Below are 16,225 nucleotides of genomic sequence, written 5' to 3'. Positions count from 1 at the left end.
AAGCAGAAAAGGTTTCACATATACTTAAAATATTTTTTAAATAAAATTACATTATTTAAAAAAACTGATTACTATCTCATAGATAAGATAAATATTATGCTACAACCATCCACCTGCATACGAGCGTCAACAATCGCGTATGTTTTATCCTTTTTTAACCGACTTCAAAAAGGCGGAGGTTCTCAAATCTTTTTTTTAATGTATGTTAACTGATTACTCGAAGACGCCTGAACCGATTTGAAAAAAATATTTTTGGTTTAAAGGGCAGACAGTTTTCAGCTGGTCCCATTTCAATTTTATCGAAATTGGTCGGGCTGTTATTAAAAAGTCAACAATAATGTAACCCAAAGTAGCAAATTTTTGCCTATTAAGTTGCCATTACTTAGCGTGCGCTGAGAAAAGTATTGATGATACATAAAAAATGTTTACTCCATGATTAAAGTACTCATTATTATCAACAAAAAAGTCCGCGAGGGAAAATATCTAAATATCATATTTAGGTCACAAAAGGAGAGTTTAGGTTCTAAAATTTAATTAGATGCCGGTAGAAAAAAGTATTTTACCATTTTTACCATATAAGACCATTCCCGTGTCCTTGGCACTAAAATGGAAGTCGCTTTATTTCCATTTGTTTACATGAACGTAAACATACCTACAAATTAAATGAATCAAACGTAGGTATATAAATTTGTTATCTTTTTATCATTGATATCGTCCTGATATCTTAAAATGTTATCAAATATGTATATTATATACATAATAATACTTCGATCTTATATAGTATAAAATACAAATCTTTTACGTTTTTATCTTTTTTCTGCGGTACAGGTATTTAGTTCCCTTATTAACATAGACACGTTAACAGTTGTCTATTTTGTGAATTCAAGTGATTTCCCAGGGAGTTTTATTTTTAATTATGAAAATAAAAACGTTATTAATAAAAACTTTTCAAAATTTGTCACGGTGAAAGTGATTTGGTTAAAAGGGTCACCAAGATCTCAAGGTAAAGAAATTTAAATTGCTACAGATTCCAAATTGTGTTCGTCTGAGTTTTGCATAGCTAAATAATTAACATATATATTATTTATGTTTCTACTATAATATGAACGTTCAAATTATAATATGAGAAATAAAACGTGGTGTTTCATCCAACTGTGTCATAGTTCCAAAACATGGTATGCGGATATCTATTAACTTTGTGCATTAAATTAACGTCGTTTTATTTCGTTTATGGCCTTTTAAGTAAATAACATACATCACTAAATACAATATTTCTGATTTTTTTCTACTTCTCTATTCTCAAATAAATCTTTATCTACCTATTTCTTTTCATTATATTTTCGGTGATTGAATTTAACTTATGGAATATTTATTTATGTATTTTTTATAATACAGTCAAATCTGGCTGCTTTCCCTTGCAGTTCTTTATGATAACGTCTAATCCACTAAACCTTTAAGTATGTCATGGTCGGAAAAATCCGGTGACTTAGGTTCACAAAGAAGAGCAAAAGATGTAATTTTACCATATACAATTTTGTTTAATTCCGTTTTTAATATTTGAAACAACATTTTAATATTTCAAAAAACGTTTGTGGATTCGAGTACTTCTATATTCATAAATCAGCTAAATTAATAACACAATTCCTCATGGAATTAGGTAACTAATATACTTCTCAGTTTTGTACCTGTACGAGGACGTTTTGCCGCAATGCTATTAAACATTTTTTGTGTTTCGTGCAACATTCCTTGTTTTATTTCTGTAACTGTACGAGATTAGTGCGCTCGCAATCGGATAGTAGTTTTTGAGTATCGCAAACCAAGTAAAAAAGTCAATGTAAAATGGAACTTAACTGTATTTATTTTAAAGCTTGAATTTCTGTACAACCGTTTGGGCAGAACAATTGTTAATAAAATCCTACAGAATAAGCGACTCTTAATTGCGTAGCAGTTGGATCTATTTTGCAATGACGGTATTATATTTAGGTTGGCGAAAGAGACTAGTATTTAAGTACGTGGACGTACTTAAATATCCAGATTTGACTGTACATTATTTTAACAACTCTCGCTTCCTATCTCCTCTACATGTTAAGTGTTTTACTAGCTTCTTCCGTAATATTATTTTTGTATTGTCCATTTCAGCTGGCGGTAGTAGCAACGAGGATTTAAGCGATTCCACCGAAGTTTCCATACAGAGGTCGCACGTTAGAAGTAGGCTTAGAAAATTCTTCGCGAAGCGTCCCGCCATGGATGTCCTTATCAAGAAAGGAATCTATAAAGGTTCGGCTATCAATACATAAGTTTAACTTGGGAGAGCTTGCACCAACATAAGTTTGTAGAATATTAATCATATGCACATTTAAATGCTTTTTTATTCATATTTTTTAGGTTTTGCAGTTTAGTGTTGTGAGTTTAGCGTAGTTTTTCTTAACTTTAGTAGCTTTGAAACGTTATATCTACTCTAGTTCCAATTGTTATCCCTATGAACTCTTTTTTTATCTGTCTTTACACAAATGACAGCTTAAAGTTTGAAGCGCCAAATATGACAATCGGGCGACTCTGGAACTAACATTATATTTTAGTTCCTCAGACACTCGTATTATAGCTTAACAACTTATGGCGCCAGTCAATCAATTCGCGGCAAAAAAAGAACCTGTTCAGTGATAATTATAGAGGTCTGTGATTATGATTTATTAAAAATAAAATTTACTAATCATACCATGAGAGCGGCATTAGAGAAAAACTTAATATTATCTATGAAAAATTTGGACGTTTTCGCGGGGTTGTCGTAACTAAGCTTATATTTATTTTTGGTGATATAATACATTTTGTAAATTAGATCTTATTCCACATTATACTTATTGTTATATCCATGTGGTTGCTTTTATAATGTAGCTTTGAATAAAAATGCCTGACTTTTTGTTATAAATAGGGCTTCGAATTAAGTAACTAAATGGATGAGTTTTTTTTTATTTACTGTGGAATTTGTAAATAATTTTGTTCTGCAATTTATCCAATCATGGTGAGTATTGTAAATATGTGTATTTTGTATTATAATATGATAATTCGTGTTTTTTTTAATTATTTTGTATAGAATAGAAGTAGTGCGATTTAGTTGGTGTTTTATTACTTGCTTCAAAACCTAATTATTTTGTATAATATTGATTTTTCCGTAGCGGTGGATGGTTGTTTTTACTTTTCATATTTAACACTTTATATAACTTTAACATAAACGTTTTTAATGGCTATTTTTATTATATTTAGAAGGCTTAGCAGGGCTGTAATGTTGTAATGAAATCCATTACACTTAAGAGTTGTAATGTGATTTGAATATGGAACCTTGCCCATCCGAATAGAATCTGTTCATTTTAATTCTTATCCCGCTTCGAGGAATGATATGTCAATGTATATGATACGTCCAGTCCAGTCCAGTCACCACAGCACATGAAGCGCAAACCATACAGTAAATATTAATGTTAATTTCCTCCAAAACTTATTGTCGAAATACTTTATTGTGGTAATATTCAAATTTATTTTTTATCAATTTTATAACCTAAAATATTGAGTGATGGTGATAATGTGATATCAGCAGTAATTAAACTCCGGAAGCTATTTATATCACTGTTAGATTAACCAATTTGCTCAAACAGTACATTATGATAATAGTTTTCTATGTTGGTCATTAAATTCGAGTCGATATAATGAGATCGAGCCATATGCGATAGCTGGGATTGTAATTATCTTTATTTTTTTAAAACACGTGTGAGGTAAAACTTTTTACAGATTTGTTTTGTTATTAATTTTCAACTAAGTAGATATTGAAGTGGTTATTTTTATTTTTGGCGTATCAAAATAAACAAAAACGAACGACAAAATATAATGATTTATCAGTATTTTCTCATACGCTATATGTATATGTTTTGTTCTAGTGACGTAACAATGACCTAGGACAATATAAAGTAGGTCATAGGTACCACAGATTTTGTATTACGTAGTTTTCAACACACAATAATAGTATCTATCTCTTAGTATAATTGGTTTTCACAATTCGTCACGTGCTGTTTGTCGAAGGAAAACATTGTGACCGACGACACCAACACGTCATCATTCGTATTTTTGAGAAATAATTTTTATTTAACACTGATAGGTATTTGCAAGAATTTAGAACGTTAACAAGTATGTAATTTTTTATCTATAATCCTACAAAGTGGGACCATTTATTTGACACCGAACTCTCTGTTTTACTTGTTTTCTTTTTGTCATGCGGGGAAGGGAAGGATAAGAATTAAAGTCTAATGACTACAGTTCTTGACCTTTGATTATTTATAAGAACTGTAAATAATGTATGTACGGCTTCATTAAAATTATATGAAAATAGTATTCATTGCACATTAATAAATCTTTACTAAAACAAAAGTTAGATGCGAAAACAATTTGTATGCAAATGAGATCTCTCTCTCCAAATGATAATCCCTCGGAGCAATATCTAATAACTGATTGTAAAGGCTACGGCGCAATGTAAACACCTTGTTCTTATTATCTCATATTATTTCTCAAAGTTTTTGAGAAATAATATGAGATAATGTTTGACATTTTAAAAACAATTTTTTTGTCTGATTCAAAAGATAAAGAATAAAAAATATTTCCGGACTAATACTTTCTAAATGCTCTAAAAACTCTCTCCAAAGAGAATGGAGGCCTGTTCCCAGTATGCCTATTGACATGCGGCCGTGTATTATAAAGGTATACAAGTGAACATAGTGACATTGCCGGCTCTTCTCGGTAGATCTGCTTTCACAATCTGCTTTTCGGTGGTAGAGTTACTACAAACAGACATACTTGACGTTTAAAAAGTAGGCCTACTTAAAATAAATGAATATTGAATTATTTTGATATATTTTTTTTAATTTGACAATATTCTACATATTGCCTGTGTGCAGGACCGTCTCGAAGAATTTGTGAGTAAACGCTTCACAAGTGCCTGCGATAGGCCTACATTAATAAAGAATATTTGTTTTTTAATTTTTATATTCTTTTATGTTCGCGTAGCGCACGGCTACGTTGTCGTAGCAGGGTTTTGCCATTGCACAAAGCATCGCAAATAGTAATGTTAAAACTAAACTATTTCTAGTATTGGTAAACCTGGTGTTTTCACAGTCGCATCTCTGTTGCAGATGAGCCCGTATTCGGCCGCAAGCTGGAGGAGGTGTGTCCGGCGTCGAGTCCGCGTGTTCCGGACTTCGTCAAGGCGTGTGTGAGGGAGATAGAGAGTAGCAAAGACAACATGTGCACGGACGGCCTGTACCGAGCTAGCGGAAACCTCAGCCAGGTGCAGAAGATACGATTAGAGGTGAGAAAATATTCTCTTTTCCTTTTAATCCCACTTGCTAGGATCACTGGTACAGATCTCTTAAAGTGTTGCCTTATCTTTATATTTCCTAATCCATTTCTTTGTATATTATTTTAGTACATAATAAAAAAAAATAGAAAAAGATAATGACTAAAGTGTGAATTTTATTAATAAATAATCAATAATTATCTTGTTCTCTTGCTTTTTTGGCTTTTAGGTGTGCCGAATCAGCACGTTGTATTTCGCCAACGTCACTTATACCTGGAAGATCCACAAAGGAGATTGTCAAAAAACATTTATCTTTTAATGCATCATTCATCTTAAACAAGAAGAATTAACTAAATGAGAGCTCCTTTTTCAATTTATTTATCTTTTATTTGAATGTATGTCCGCAACATATACGTATAACGACTTACGTGATTAGTATTTAATTTTTCCACAAAAAGCAGCCTTTGGAAAGTCTGACCACTAGAAGTTATTTATTTATGTATTTTATTTATTATTTATGTGTTATTACAAAAACTACTAAAGTTAGTATTCTGCGCATCCTGAATCTCACATGAGTTTATTTGGACGCTGTACATTCCTCTAAAATCTAATAAGGTTAAATATATACAATATCATATTTTAAATATTAAAAAGCAACACAGTATACGGCAGGTAGCACACTAATAAATCCATTGTAGGTAATTATGTACTGCGAGCCATCGCGTCGCTCAGTAGATACGAGCGACCGGTTTTTGCGCTGCCCCGAATTTCTTCCGGGCTACTTACACTATACCAGGCAAACATGAGTTCCGAGACGTCACCTATGAGACGGAAAATAATTAATAAGTAATAATTTCTTTTCCAGATCGATCAGAACAATCAGTCAGTTATCGAAAATAACACAGACATCCACGTACTAACCGGCTCCTTGAAGCTATTCTTCAGGGAGTTGAAAGAACCTCTCATCCCTTGCAATCTGTTCGACAGAATACTTGCAGCTTGTTGTGAGTTAACATTGAATATTTAATTTTAAATGCGGGTCAAAATTTCAGTACCAATGGGATTCGAGACAGCATCGTCTAGTACTTAATTGAGCTTATTGCGACATTGGCGTCCGGGGAAGCTCCGCCATGCTTATATCTACCGCCAATCCGAATTATTGTAATGCTGTATTCCGATCTGAAGGTCGTGGTTTCTTGCATAACCTGCCAAGGTTTTGCTCTGTTAATAGTCGATGGTTTTCCAATTTGACAGCCGGTTGGCGCAGTGGGCAGCGCCCTGCTTTCTGAGTCCAAGGCCGTGGGTTCGATTCCCACAGCTAGATGTTTGTGTGATGAACATGGATGATTTTCAGTGTCTGGGTGTTTATCTGTATACTATAAATATTTATGTGTATTATGAATACATCATAAAAATATTCATCAGCTATCTTAGTACCCATAACACAAGCTTCGCTTACTTTGGGGCTAAAAAAAAATTACCTTCAGGTATCTCTTTAGTCTGTGAATCATAACGATAAAAAGAAACCTCTCTTACAATCGAACCGAGTACTTTTCCTACCAAACAACGTTTCTAAAACGATGCTGAATTTTAAGATTTCTCACTTTCTCTAAACGTCGCTATTAACGCCATCTAGTAGGAGAAATTAGTTTCAATCCACTCTCAAACATCCGTAATTTAATGAAATACGTAAAACGATAGACATTGTGTGCCTGGTGGAACTGTGTACTGTGACAAGTGGTTTACGTACACTCGGAGAGAATATCGAATATTTAATTTTATAATACAGAATTTTAGAAAAGCCTAGATTCGGCTGCGCAGTTGCGTGCAAACTGGTTGCGTGGTTTAAGACAAGGTTAGGCATAATTCAGAAACTCGGCAGAAAATGGAAAAATCCTCCTACTTTACGAGTGATATAATTTTTTAGGTTAGGCAGTGCTTCTGTGCATGTATAAAGTGCACGCCACTGCGGCTGCGGCATTATATATTGGATAGTTCCTTTAAGGGTGGGTAATGGTAATATAAAAGTGTTAATAAAAATAAAAATAGGAGGTTAGCATATTCATTTATAATTCCACATGATGCAGAATTTATATTAAGTTAAATTTTGAGCTCGCACTGTTACGAGTATAACATTAATTGCCATATTATTTGGATAGTTTATGATGTTTTAAATAATATTATATTTATATAAATATATGTATTATTTACAGCAATAAAGCCTAGAGAAGCCAGGATAAAAGAGTTTCAGGGCATCATACAGGCATTACCGCCTTGTAACCATGATACACTCAAGTTTCTCCTGGAGCATCTTTTGAAGTAAGTATCATAATGATATTGCCAGTTATTATCTATTATCCTGCTTCCGTTAGTATTGTACATACTGGAGGGGTAAAATCTATTTGGGCTCCAGAACCGCGGTTATGAATATATACAATTAATAGTGTCGGACCTAAATGACTTCCTTGGTAAACACCCGTTGCACATAACTGAGAAAAGTTGGAGGTGCATGCTGGAATTCGGACTCGGCCTAAAGAGAGTAAAGAAGTACTACCCACTGATCTATCTATCACTTCTTTTCCACAGTGGCTAGCAAAATTTGGTGTCAACTGAGATAGCGAATCGGCCTGTAGGTTACATCACAATGATGTCGGTTACTAAACCGACTAGTATGGAGATAAGTTTTGTATGGTATTTTTCTTTCCAGAGTCACAGAACATAGTGAACGCAATAGAATGCACACCGCAAATCTGGCTATAGTCTTCGGGCCAACACTGCTTTGGGCGCCCGCTGAACAGCAACACAACATAGCAATCGACTACATACAGCAAAACAACGTCGTGGACATCCTACTCAACGATTTTAAAGATATATTCGTGGAGGACAACAAAGGAAAGAAAAAAGCGTGATTTCATCAAACCTTACATCCTGGAATTTAGACTGTTATAAATTAAAACTTTCCTTAACCTCAGAAACGGGCTAGTTCTCCGCCAATATCTATAAATGTGTAGCCGGCAAGTTGCTGTGCGTGTAATTGTATTACACCGTGATTAATATCATTAATGGACTAGTTTTTCGCCAATATTAGGCAACGCAAATGTGTAGTAAATTCGCTGAATTAAGAAGCTGAGTAGAACATAAGTTTACAGTAATTCTGTAGCCACTTTAAATTCATATTTAATGTCAAATTCAATCGTAAATCATCTTATACATTAAACAATTAAATAAACTATCCCACGAACATTAAAGAAATTGGTGCAATGCAACTAAAAGGTGCGTTTTGACTGAGGGTATTTGCTTCTAAGGTGCGAAGACATAGACGTTTAATTCCGACCGCTCCGTAAAATTGCGCTTCACTTTAAAACACCCAAAGACATTTATTATAAGACCTTACTTATCTATCGAGTAAACTAAGAAAATCTTGTCTATGTCCGATCAACGAATGTCTGGTTAAATAAACTAATAAACTTTAATTTTTGGACGCTGATTTTTTATAACACAAGCCTGGGAATGGGGTCCAACAGACCCCGTTAAAACTTGAAATTCCTGTACTTATACCTTGTTTGGTAATGACTGTTAAGACCCTAAGATACTATTTATATATATATATATATATATATAACTTATTCACCACCAAAGTGCCACATTTCCTTAGTTCACAAAGTGTCCGGGCTTTTATTGGAATTGTGCATTTCATTACTGAGCTGAATTTTAAGGGTTATTTTCTTTATGATGTTTAAAAAAACAATTGACAACACTGTAAGATTTTTGTATTCACTTCGTACTTAGGTAAGCAAGCTTTTTTCTTAGTTATAACAGTTTTTCTACTTCCTTAGCCGTTGTTTATGGTCTAGATACGAATTTCAGAATAAGAATAGACATACAGAGATCCGACGCAGCTGTCTAGACAGAGCAACCGTGCTAAAAATCATGCAAAATAGGCGGCATAGGCGGGAGACAAAGGTTATACCCCCAATTATATCCCCTCACAGGGGATATAATTAACGTGTCCACCTGATAAAGCACGGGAACATGGAATAGGAGAAGTTCACCCCCGTTTATTATTACACATGTATTATTTGAATATTATTTCCACTTGTGCGCACAAGTGGAAATAATATTCAGTGTTTAGAGAGTTAATAAAGCTGTGGGAGAAGATATATTTTCATCCTTTCCCCGGGGATATAATTGTCACCTGCAAATGTTAGCCGTGCCGGTGGGAGGCTTCCGGCGTGGCTAGTTACTACCTTACAAAGACGTACCGCCAAGCGATCAAGCGTTATAATACGATGCCGCGTTAAAACCGATTAGGAGTACGGCTTTAGTACAACTGTACCTCTAACAGGTTATCCCACTCATCAGGTGAGATCACAGTAAAGGTCTAACGTGTAGAGGAATTTAAAAACAAAGTTTCAATGTTGTCTGCTTTTACCATAAGTACAAAAGCGTCGAACTTCTGTATCTATTCTATAAACAACTAGCGTACCCAGCCCGCTTCGCCGGGCTAGATTTTGCTTTATATTTAAACAATAAACTTACATTATTAAATTTGTAATAAAAGCTGTATTTGACAGTTTGACAGTTCAAAAATAGGAGTGCTCCGATCGTCACCAAACTTCACAGGATTACTCGCCAGGTCAATCCGGAGATTCCCTGAAAGTTTCATTGAAATCGGTCCAGCCGTTTCGGAGCCTATACGGAACATACCCACTCACTAAATTCAATGTACTGTAGACAAGTAATGTCTTATAACACGTTCTTATAATTTAATATGCCATGAAATAGTATCACATGCCTAGATGTTATGATCTCTTATATTTAATGTTTTAAAAGACATTAAAATTGTATTTACCTAACATAATTATAATATAACGTCTGTAATCATTTTTTTTTTACTTGTCTTGTAATGTAAACAAACTTTGTGTTACTCCTTAGTATACCTTTCTTAACATATTTATAATTGGGAGATACAAAACATAAAAAAATATTTATCAAAATAAAGCACATCTCTTTTTTATTCTTAAATGATTTTTTTTGTGTAAGAAGTGTCATAAAGTTTGTTTACATTATAAGACAATAAGAAAAAATGGAGTATAGAGTAAATTCGACGGCATAATAAAAATTATAAAATAGTTAGCCATATGCAGAAACGTCATTATGTTGTACTAGTGGTCCCTCGCGACTTCGCCCGCCTATATGTCGCGGACTTTTTTATAGAACTTTTAAAGGAGAACATCTTTGTCATACATGAACCAATAAAAAAAATCTCGAAAGAAAAGAAAAACCCGATTTTGAAACATTCTTCATTGGTGCTACGCTCCTATTGGTTTAAGCGTGATGATAGCCTATAGTCTCCCTCCTGAGAGATTTTTTCAAATCGGACCAGTAGTTTCTGAGATCATCGCGTTCCAGTAAAAAAACAAATTTTCTATTTCAAGTATGCGACATGAATATGATTTATATGTGTATGACTTTTAATCTCTAATACGATAGTTTTTTTTTTAAATAGTAATATTTATTATATATCGATTTATTGCATAAGTGTACTTTTTACACTTGTTATTTCTACTTTACTGCAAGAAAATGCAACATGTAAGGTATAATTTGTCCACAATTATAATTATTATTGTTGATTGCACGACGATTTCACCAAAGTTAACGAAATTATAATGGGGCCCTAAATGTATTCATAAAATACATCCATGTACCCAATTGTGACGTTTGTGCATAGGCAAGTGAATAAATGCAAAGTAACGTTTATCGTCCAAAATGTATCGAAGTTATATGTGTGCGTTGTGACTGTATGCAATGCTGTATGCAATTATGGAAAGACTGCGCGAGGCTCTAGGGATAATATAACAATATATTTAATTGAATAATTATATTATGAATAGAAGAATAAAGTTATATTTACGCGTAGTTCTAATAGATGTCGACATAGGACATTTTAATTGGCGTAGGGGCAGAAGTAACTTCTATGCCATAGAAAATTATAGTCCTGCAAACCTATTTTTCATACAGGTGGATATCTAACTGTGTTAGAAATTAAAGAAATTTACCCCAGTTGTCATCAGAAATGCTGGGCCTATGACATTATCTCGTTTGACAACTGAGGTAGCATGGGGCAAAGGTTTGGCACCAATTTTCCATAGTTTATAACGTTAATCCACAGCCACCGAAATGTCAAATAGGATTGCTGGTTATATCGGAGTTTTTGCTTACTTGTTTGAGACTAAGAAACTACGAAAATCCTGAAAAATGGCATACAAATAAATTTACCGAATCTGGGTAAAATGTGGTTAAAAAAAGGTGAAAAAATGTCCCTTTCGCCAATTAAAACTTCCAATGTCGACGTAATATTTTCATGTAATAAATAAATTGAAAAAAATATATGTAAATCAAATTTAATCCTGATTTAAAAGAAACACCATTATTTTGGGGCCAAAACTGTATAAAAGAATCGAGTCCTACTGCGTAGAGTAGGGCCCTGCCAACTCTGTGACATTGAAATCGCTATTGAAAATGCCTTTTGTGACGCCACTAAAACTTTTTTTTGTTTCTTTCAAGTGGGCTCAGGTTTGTTTTCCGACGGGAATGACTTATAATTTGGTGTGGAAGGATGTCCCAGCCGCGGCCATCGCAAAAAGATTCACCGTCAGAACGCGGTTTCGTGTCGGAGTACGATGCCGCATTGAAAGCGATCAGGGTTTATGGGGTTTACAGCAATACCCTTTCCACCTAAAATGTTATTCTATCGTCAACTAAAAATACCAGTCACAATTGCCAAAATTCGCACTTATTTATGGGTCCCGATTTGAATGTCACCGCGAGCATGGGCCGAGGCTTAAAGCCAACTTATTTTTGTGCCTTAAGCGAAAAGGCCTTGTAAATAGTCATCATAGATGATTTATCAGTTTGTGATAATAAATATTTGTTGTTGTGTTCTTAGTTTCTCGTTTTATTTTTAAGTTGAATACGCAGTAACCGCTACATACATTTCTCTCCCCAATTTTGCGACACACACTTAAGTTTTCACCCAAAAAAAAGTGGTAAAAGAGTTTTCCAAACAAGCGTTGATAAGCGGTCAATTTCTATTTTGATTACAGTAATAATTGGGTAAAAGTAATACGTGTTATTTAGAAGAAAACAATCCAATTGATCGCCACTATTTTATATCCTTTATATTCATGTATTCTAACATTTGGGGACAAGAATGTATGAAGTGTGAAATTAATTATTATCAAATTTCTTGCAAGTAAACATCTAGTCCTGTTTCTTGGTTACTGGACTGCTGTGAGTCGAAATATATATTTTCAAAGGCGTATATAATCGTAAAACTTGTTTGTTGAAAATTTATCACTTTGGCGTGGAGGTGTCCATATATACCTGCATATGCGTGGGGCTATGATATGTATTGTTTTACCGATTCAAAAGATCAATATGGATTTAAAAAAAAATTATGTACGAATGTAAAAAAAATAAAAAATACACAATAATGCTACAGATATTAATTTAAATTACAATAATAATTTCGAGAGTTAATGAGATGTCTGTGAATTTACTAAAGTTAAAAAAAAAGGTACGAATGTAAAATAATTAAAAATATACAATAATGTAACAGATACTAATGTTCAGTACGATAAAGATGTCAAAAGTATATTTGATGTTTGTGAAATTACTAAAAGTATCATATTATGAAACTCTAAGTGATACGTAAATTATTGTAGTTAAGCCGAGGCTGTGAGTTTATAAGCAAAGTTTAAAAAGTAAAGAGAACATATAAAATTTCTGTCCCCATATTTAGCGTAGGTATTGGTATTGGATATACCACAAGATATTAAAATCAGGGCTCACTTCAACTTTTGATGCTGTTGAAGACTAAAAAACCGCTCAATGTTTGCAACGCTAATAGGCCCCTAGTTACGTTCAACTATATTTATTTATTTTAATATGAATCACAAACAAAGAATTCAGAACATACAGAAGCCGTGTACACGACTAATATTGAAGCATCAAAAACCACTCCATTTTAGTAGTGTTTCTCGAACAGGTCACTTCATTCCATTTCGCTGTTGACAGTAATTATTTTACTTCTAAATTTCTAAACTTTTACCATAAAATGAGGAAAATAGGAAAATGATGTGAGCTAGTAACATTCCGCGGGTGGGATGTAAACGTACGCCTTTTTTTATACAATACACTGCATGCAATAATGGCTGAATAAGGGTTCTGTATGTTCTTAATTCTTTGATCAAACACTGTTAAATATTGAGTAATTATGTTTATGGAATAATTATAAAAAAAACACTATTTTTAACCTTTACTCGCACGTCCATTGTCTTGCATTTTTGCTACAAAAAAGAGAACCGTTGACGGCAGTTTTGTCACACGTTTACCATATTAATGTGGCCATCTTCCATACGTAAAAGGGTTTAAATATAAAGTAAAGGCGAAAATTAAACAATACATATATGACCCCACACAATAATAGAAAGTCTAACACCCCAAGTATAAGATTTGTGTACTCGCAATTTAATATTTAGTTTCAAGCATCAAAACACTTTAACAATAAAGTAAAATGGACCTAGTGGTTCTCGATTTAAAGTCGTATATTGTGTTCTACTAATTTTAAGGAGCTTACAATCAGGAGAGCTAGCTGCAGAGCGTTGGTTGTAGAAGTATAAACGAATCTAAGCTTTACGACAAAATGTATTAGGTTCATTTTACTCTGACGTTATTCGAGTCTCGCAAACAACACGCTTGCGAGTATAATCTTGTGTAGAGGGTACAGTAGCCTTAGTGTAAGTTTTCATGTAAACTAACTACTCTTCCACGTTAGCGTTAATCTGTCACTTCATATGCAAACCAAGTGAGAGATTCACGTTTCTCCAAAGTTAAGTTTGATAACTCGAAGTTACAGTTGGATACACCTAACATTGTTATAAGCTAGGAACCAAAGTTTCTTATTTCGGCTGATGGTTAAATTTAACTATGTCAGTGTATAGATATTGTGTATAATTATTATTAAATAATAAATAAATAATATTTTAACGCCAATAACGCTTGGGAATAGAGAAAGAGGACACGAAATAAAAATTAAAAATTACTTATTCAATGTTGAATCGTTTTATTTACATCTTAGTTTATTGTAGGATTTCGACGATTCGAAATTAGAACACCAGATGAATCCGGTTATTCCGGACTCCAGGATGACACTTGACCACTTGTTCACTTGGAAGTGGCTTCGCTTCGGCCCCCGAGCGGACTGCCAGTTAGCTGCGCCATATGGCTATTCCTTTTATTATTTAAGGACTATTAGACATTCCTTAAAGCGCCCAGTGGGTAAGACTTCTACTTCACTTTCGGGGCGCCGAGTACGAATCCCTCCTCTAACCCCTTAACTTTCTAAGTTATGTTCGTTTTAAGAAATAAAATATCACTTCCTCTTCTACTTGCGGCTCAGGTTCACCTGGTCGCTGGTGATGATTCCGCTATCTAGATGTCCCAGCAATCATTGCTCGCTGCCAAGAATATCATTTGCTTCAGCGGTGAAGGAAAATATCCTGAAAAGCCTGAAATTTCTCCATATTGTTCTCAAAGGTGTGTGGAGTCCAACGCACTGGGCCAGCTGCCTTAACTCCTCATTGTGGGAGGAGAACCGTGGTCCCAATAAACCACATTATTGTTCAAAATATTGGTTAGTAGGTAGACTATAATCGTGCTATCTCATAGGTGATGGCTACTGATGGAGCCTAGATGAAGCGAACATTTGAATAAACTGGCAATTTTTGAATACTAATTCCAGAAATCTAATGTATACCTAGCATTAGAGTAACCGAGCATTTTGTAGTCATTCAGTATTCGAATATCCCCATATTCAGCATTCAAAATTTGAAAATGGCATATCTCGATCGCCATTCTGATCCACCTTACTTGCCTAGAATAGCCTCTTAACTTTTTTTATTAAGTTACTGGGAAAAACAAAAGCCGGTTGTGTATTAGAAATGAGGAAGCAAACCGCTTTCTACCCACCTACGATGGGAAATCGACTACATAATTTTACTTATACAACGTGTAACAGAATAACGATATAATATTGAAGAACGCATAAGTAAATTTCATAAGGAATCACCCTATAGAAATATGAAATCAAAAATAGAAAATAGAAGAAATAATATAGAATAGAAGAATAGAAAAGAAGCATATTTATTTTTGCATACAAACGAATTCAAAACATTTTAAGTGTTTAATTCTGACAACCCTATTGAAGATAAAAGACTAAAACGCGTAACTGATAAAGTGACAGGATTAAACATGCTTTTAATTTTTCATGTGTTGTTAGGGCTGTATCTGACATCTTTCAGTAAAAACTATGGCAATGGTTTACTCAAAAACGATAAGGTTTTCGGTTTCACAGATAAGCCTCAGAGACAGTACATATTGTACTTCTAAAGCCTGCGAAGTATTATTTCGGTTTTTATTTAAACGTTGTGTAAGTAAACAATATATTTATAGGAAGGTAGGTTTCGTACATTAGTAAGTAGTTCACATTAGTTAATTCCAATAATGGTATCCAGAGACGCTCGCAGTTACGCCAATGCCAGACCACTCTAAATAATGAGGAAAGTTTATTGGCCGAATGGCGGGAAGTAAACACTTCTATAACCAGCGAATTATATCCTCATTAATTTGTTGCAGCGACCTTAGTTCGATATTAAGGGGTTTTGTAAACGTTATGTACACTATAAAATGGATATTAAACGTTATTTGCTAGGTATACCAACTCCGCGAAAAGCAGGAGAATCTGTACAGTCTAATTTGTAATTTCATCAATCTTAATGTCCACACCTAACAGATCTTTGGCAATGACAACTTAGCATTTATTCACTG

At 33.9% G+C, this 16,225-nt stretch overlaps 1 protein-coding gene and 1 long non-coding RNA gene across 3 annotated transcripts in view; both read left to right on the top strand.

The window, feature by feature from the left end:
* The window catches only part of LOC120627900 (rho GTPase-activating protein 9-like), a 71,184-nt gene extending 61,801 nt beyond the window's left edge, over positions 1 to 9,383 (top strand). Inside the window, exons 9-13 of one of the 2 annotated variants that reach the window (XM_039896022.1) lie at positions 2,140 to 2,277; positions 5,172 to 5,347; positions 6,201 to 6,339; positions 7,549 to 7,654; positions 8,043 to 9,383. In XM_039896022.1, coding sequence (XP_039751956.1) covers positions 2,140 to 2,277; positions 5,172 to 5,347; positions 6,201 to 6,339; positions 7,549 to 7,654; positions 8,043 to 8,244 — 761 coding nt within the window. In that variant the 3' untranslated portion in view covers positions 8,245 to 9,383. The remainder of the gene's footprint in view (positions 1 to 2,139; positions 2,278 to 5,171; positions 5,348 to 6,200; positions 6,340 to 7,548; positions 7,655 to 8,042) is intronic. The other variant, XM_039896023.1, reaches the window with a different exon arrangement.
* A 1,007-nt stretch (positions 9,384 to 10,390) lies between these two features.
* On the top strand, positions 10,391 to 12,992 carry LOC120628139. Its single transcript, XR_005658951.1, has 2 exons — positions 10,391 to 11,356; positions 11,527 to 12,992. It is a non-coding gene; the product is annotated as an uncharacterized LOC120628139 (long non-coding RNA).
* The last annotated feature ends 3,233 nt before the right edge of the window (positions 12,993 to 16,225 follow it).

This window comes from Pararge aegeria, chromosome 12 (genome assembly GCF_905163445.1).
Source record: "Pararge aegeria chromosome 12, ilParAegt1.1, whole genome shotgun sequence".
Taxonomy (NCBI): domain Eukaryota; kingdom Metazoa; phylum Arthropoda; class Insecta; order Lepidoptera; family Nymphalidae; genus Pararge; species Pararge aegeria.
This window is presented reverse-complemented; position numbering and strand designations above follow the sequence as displayed.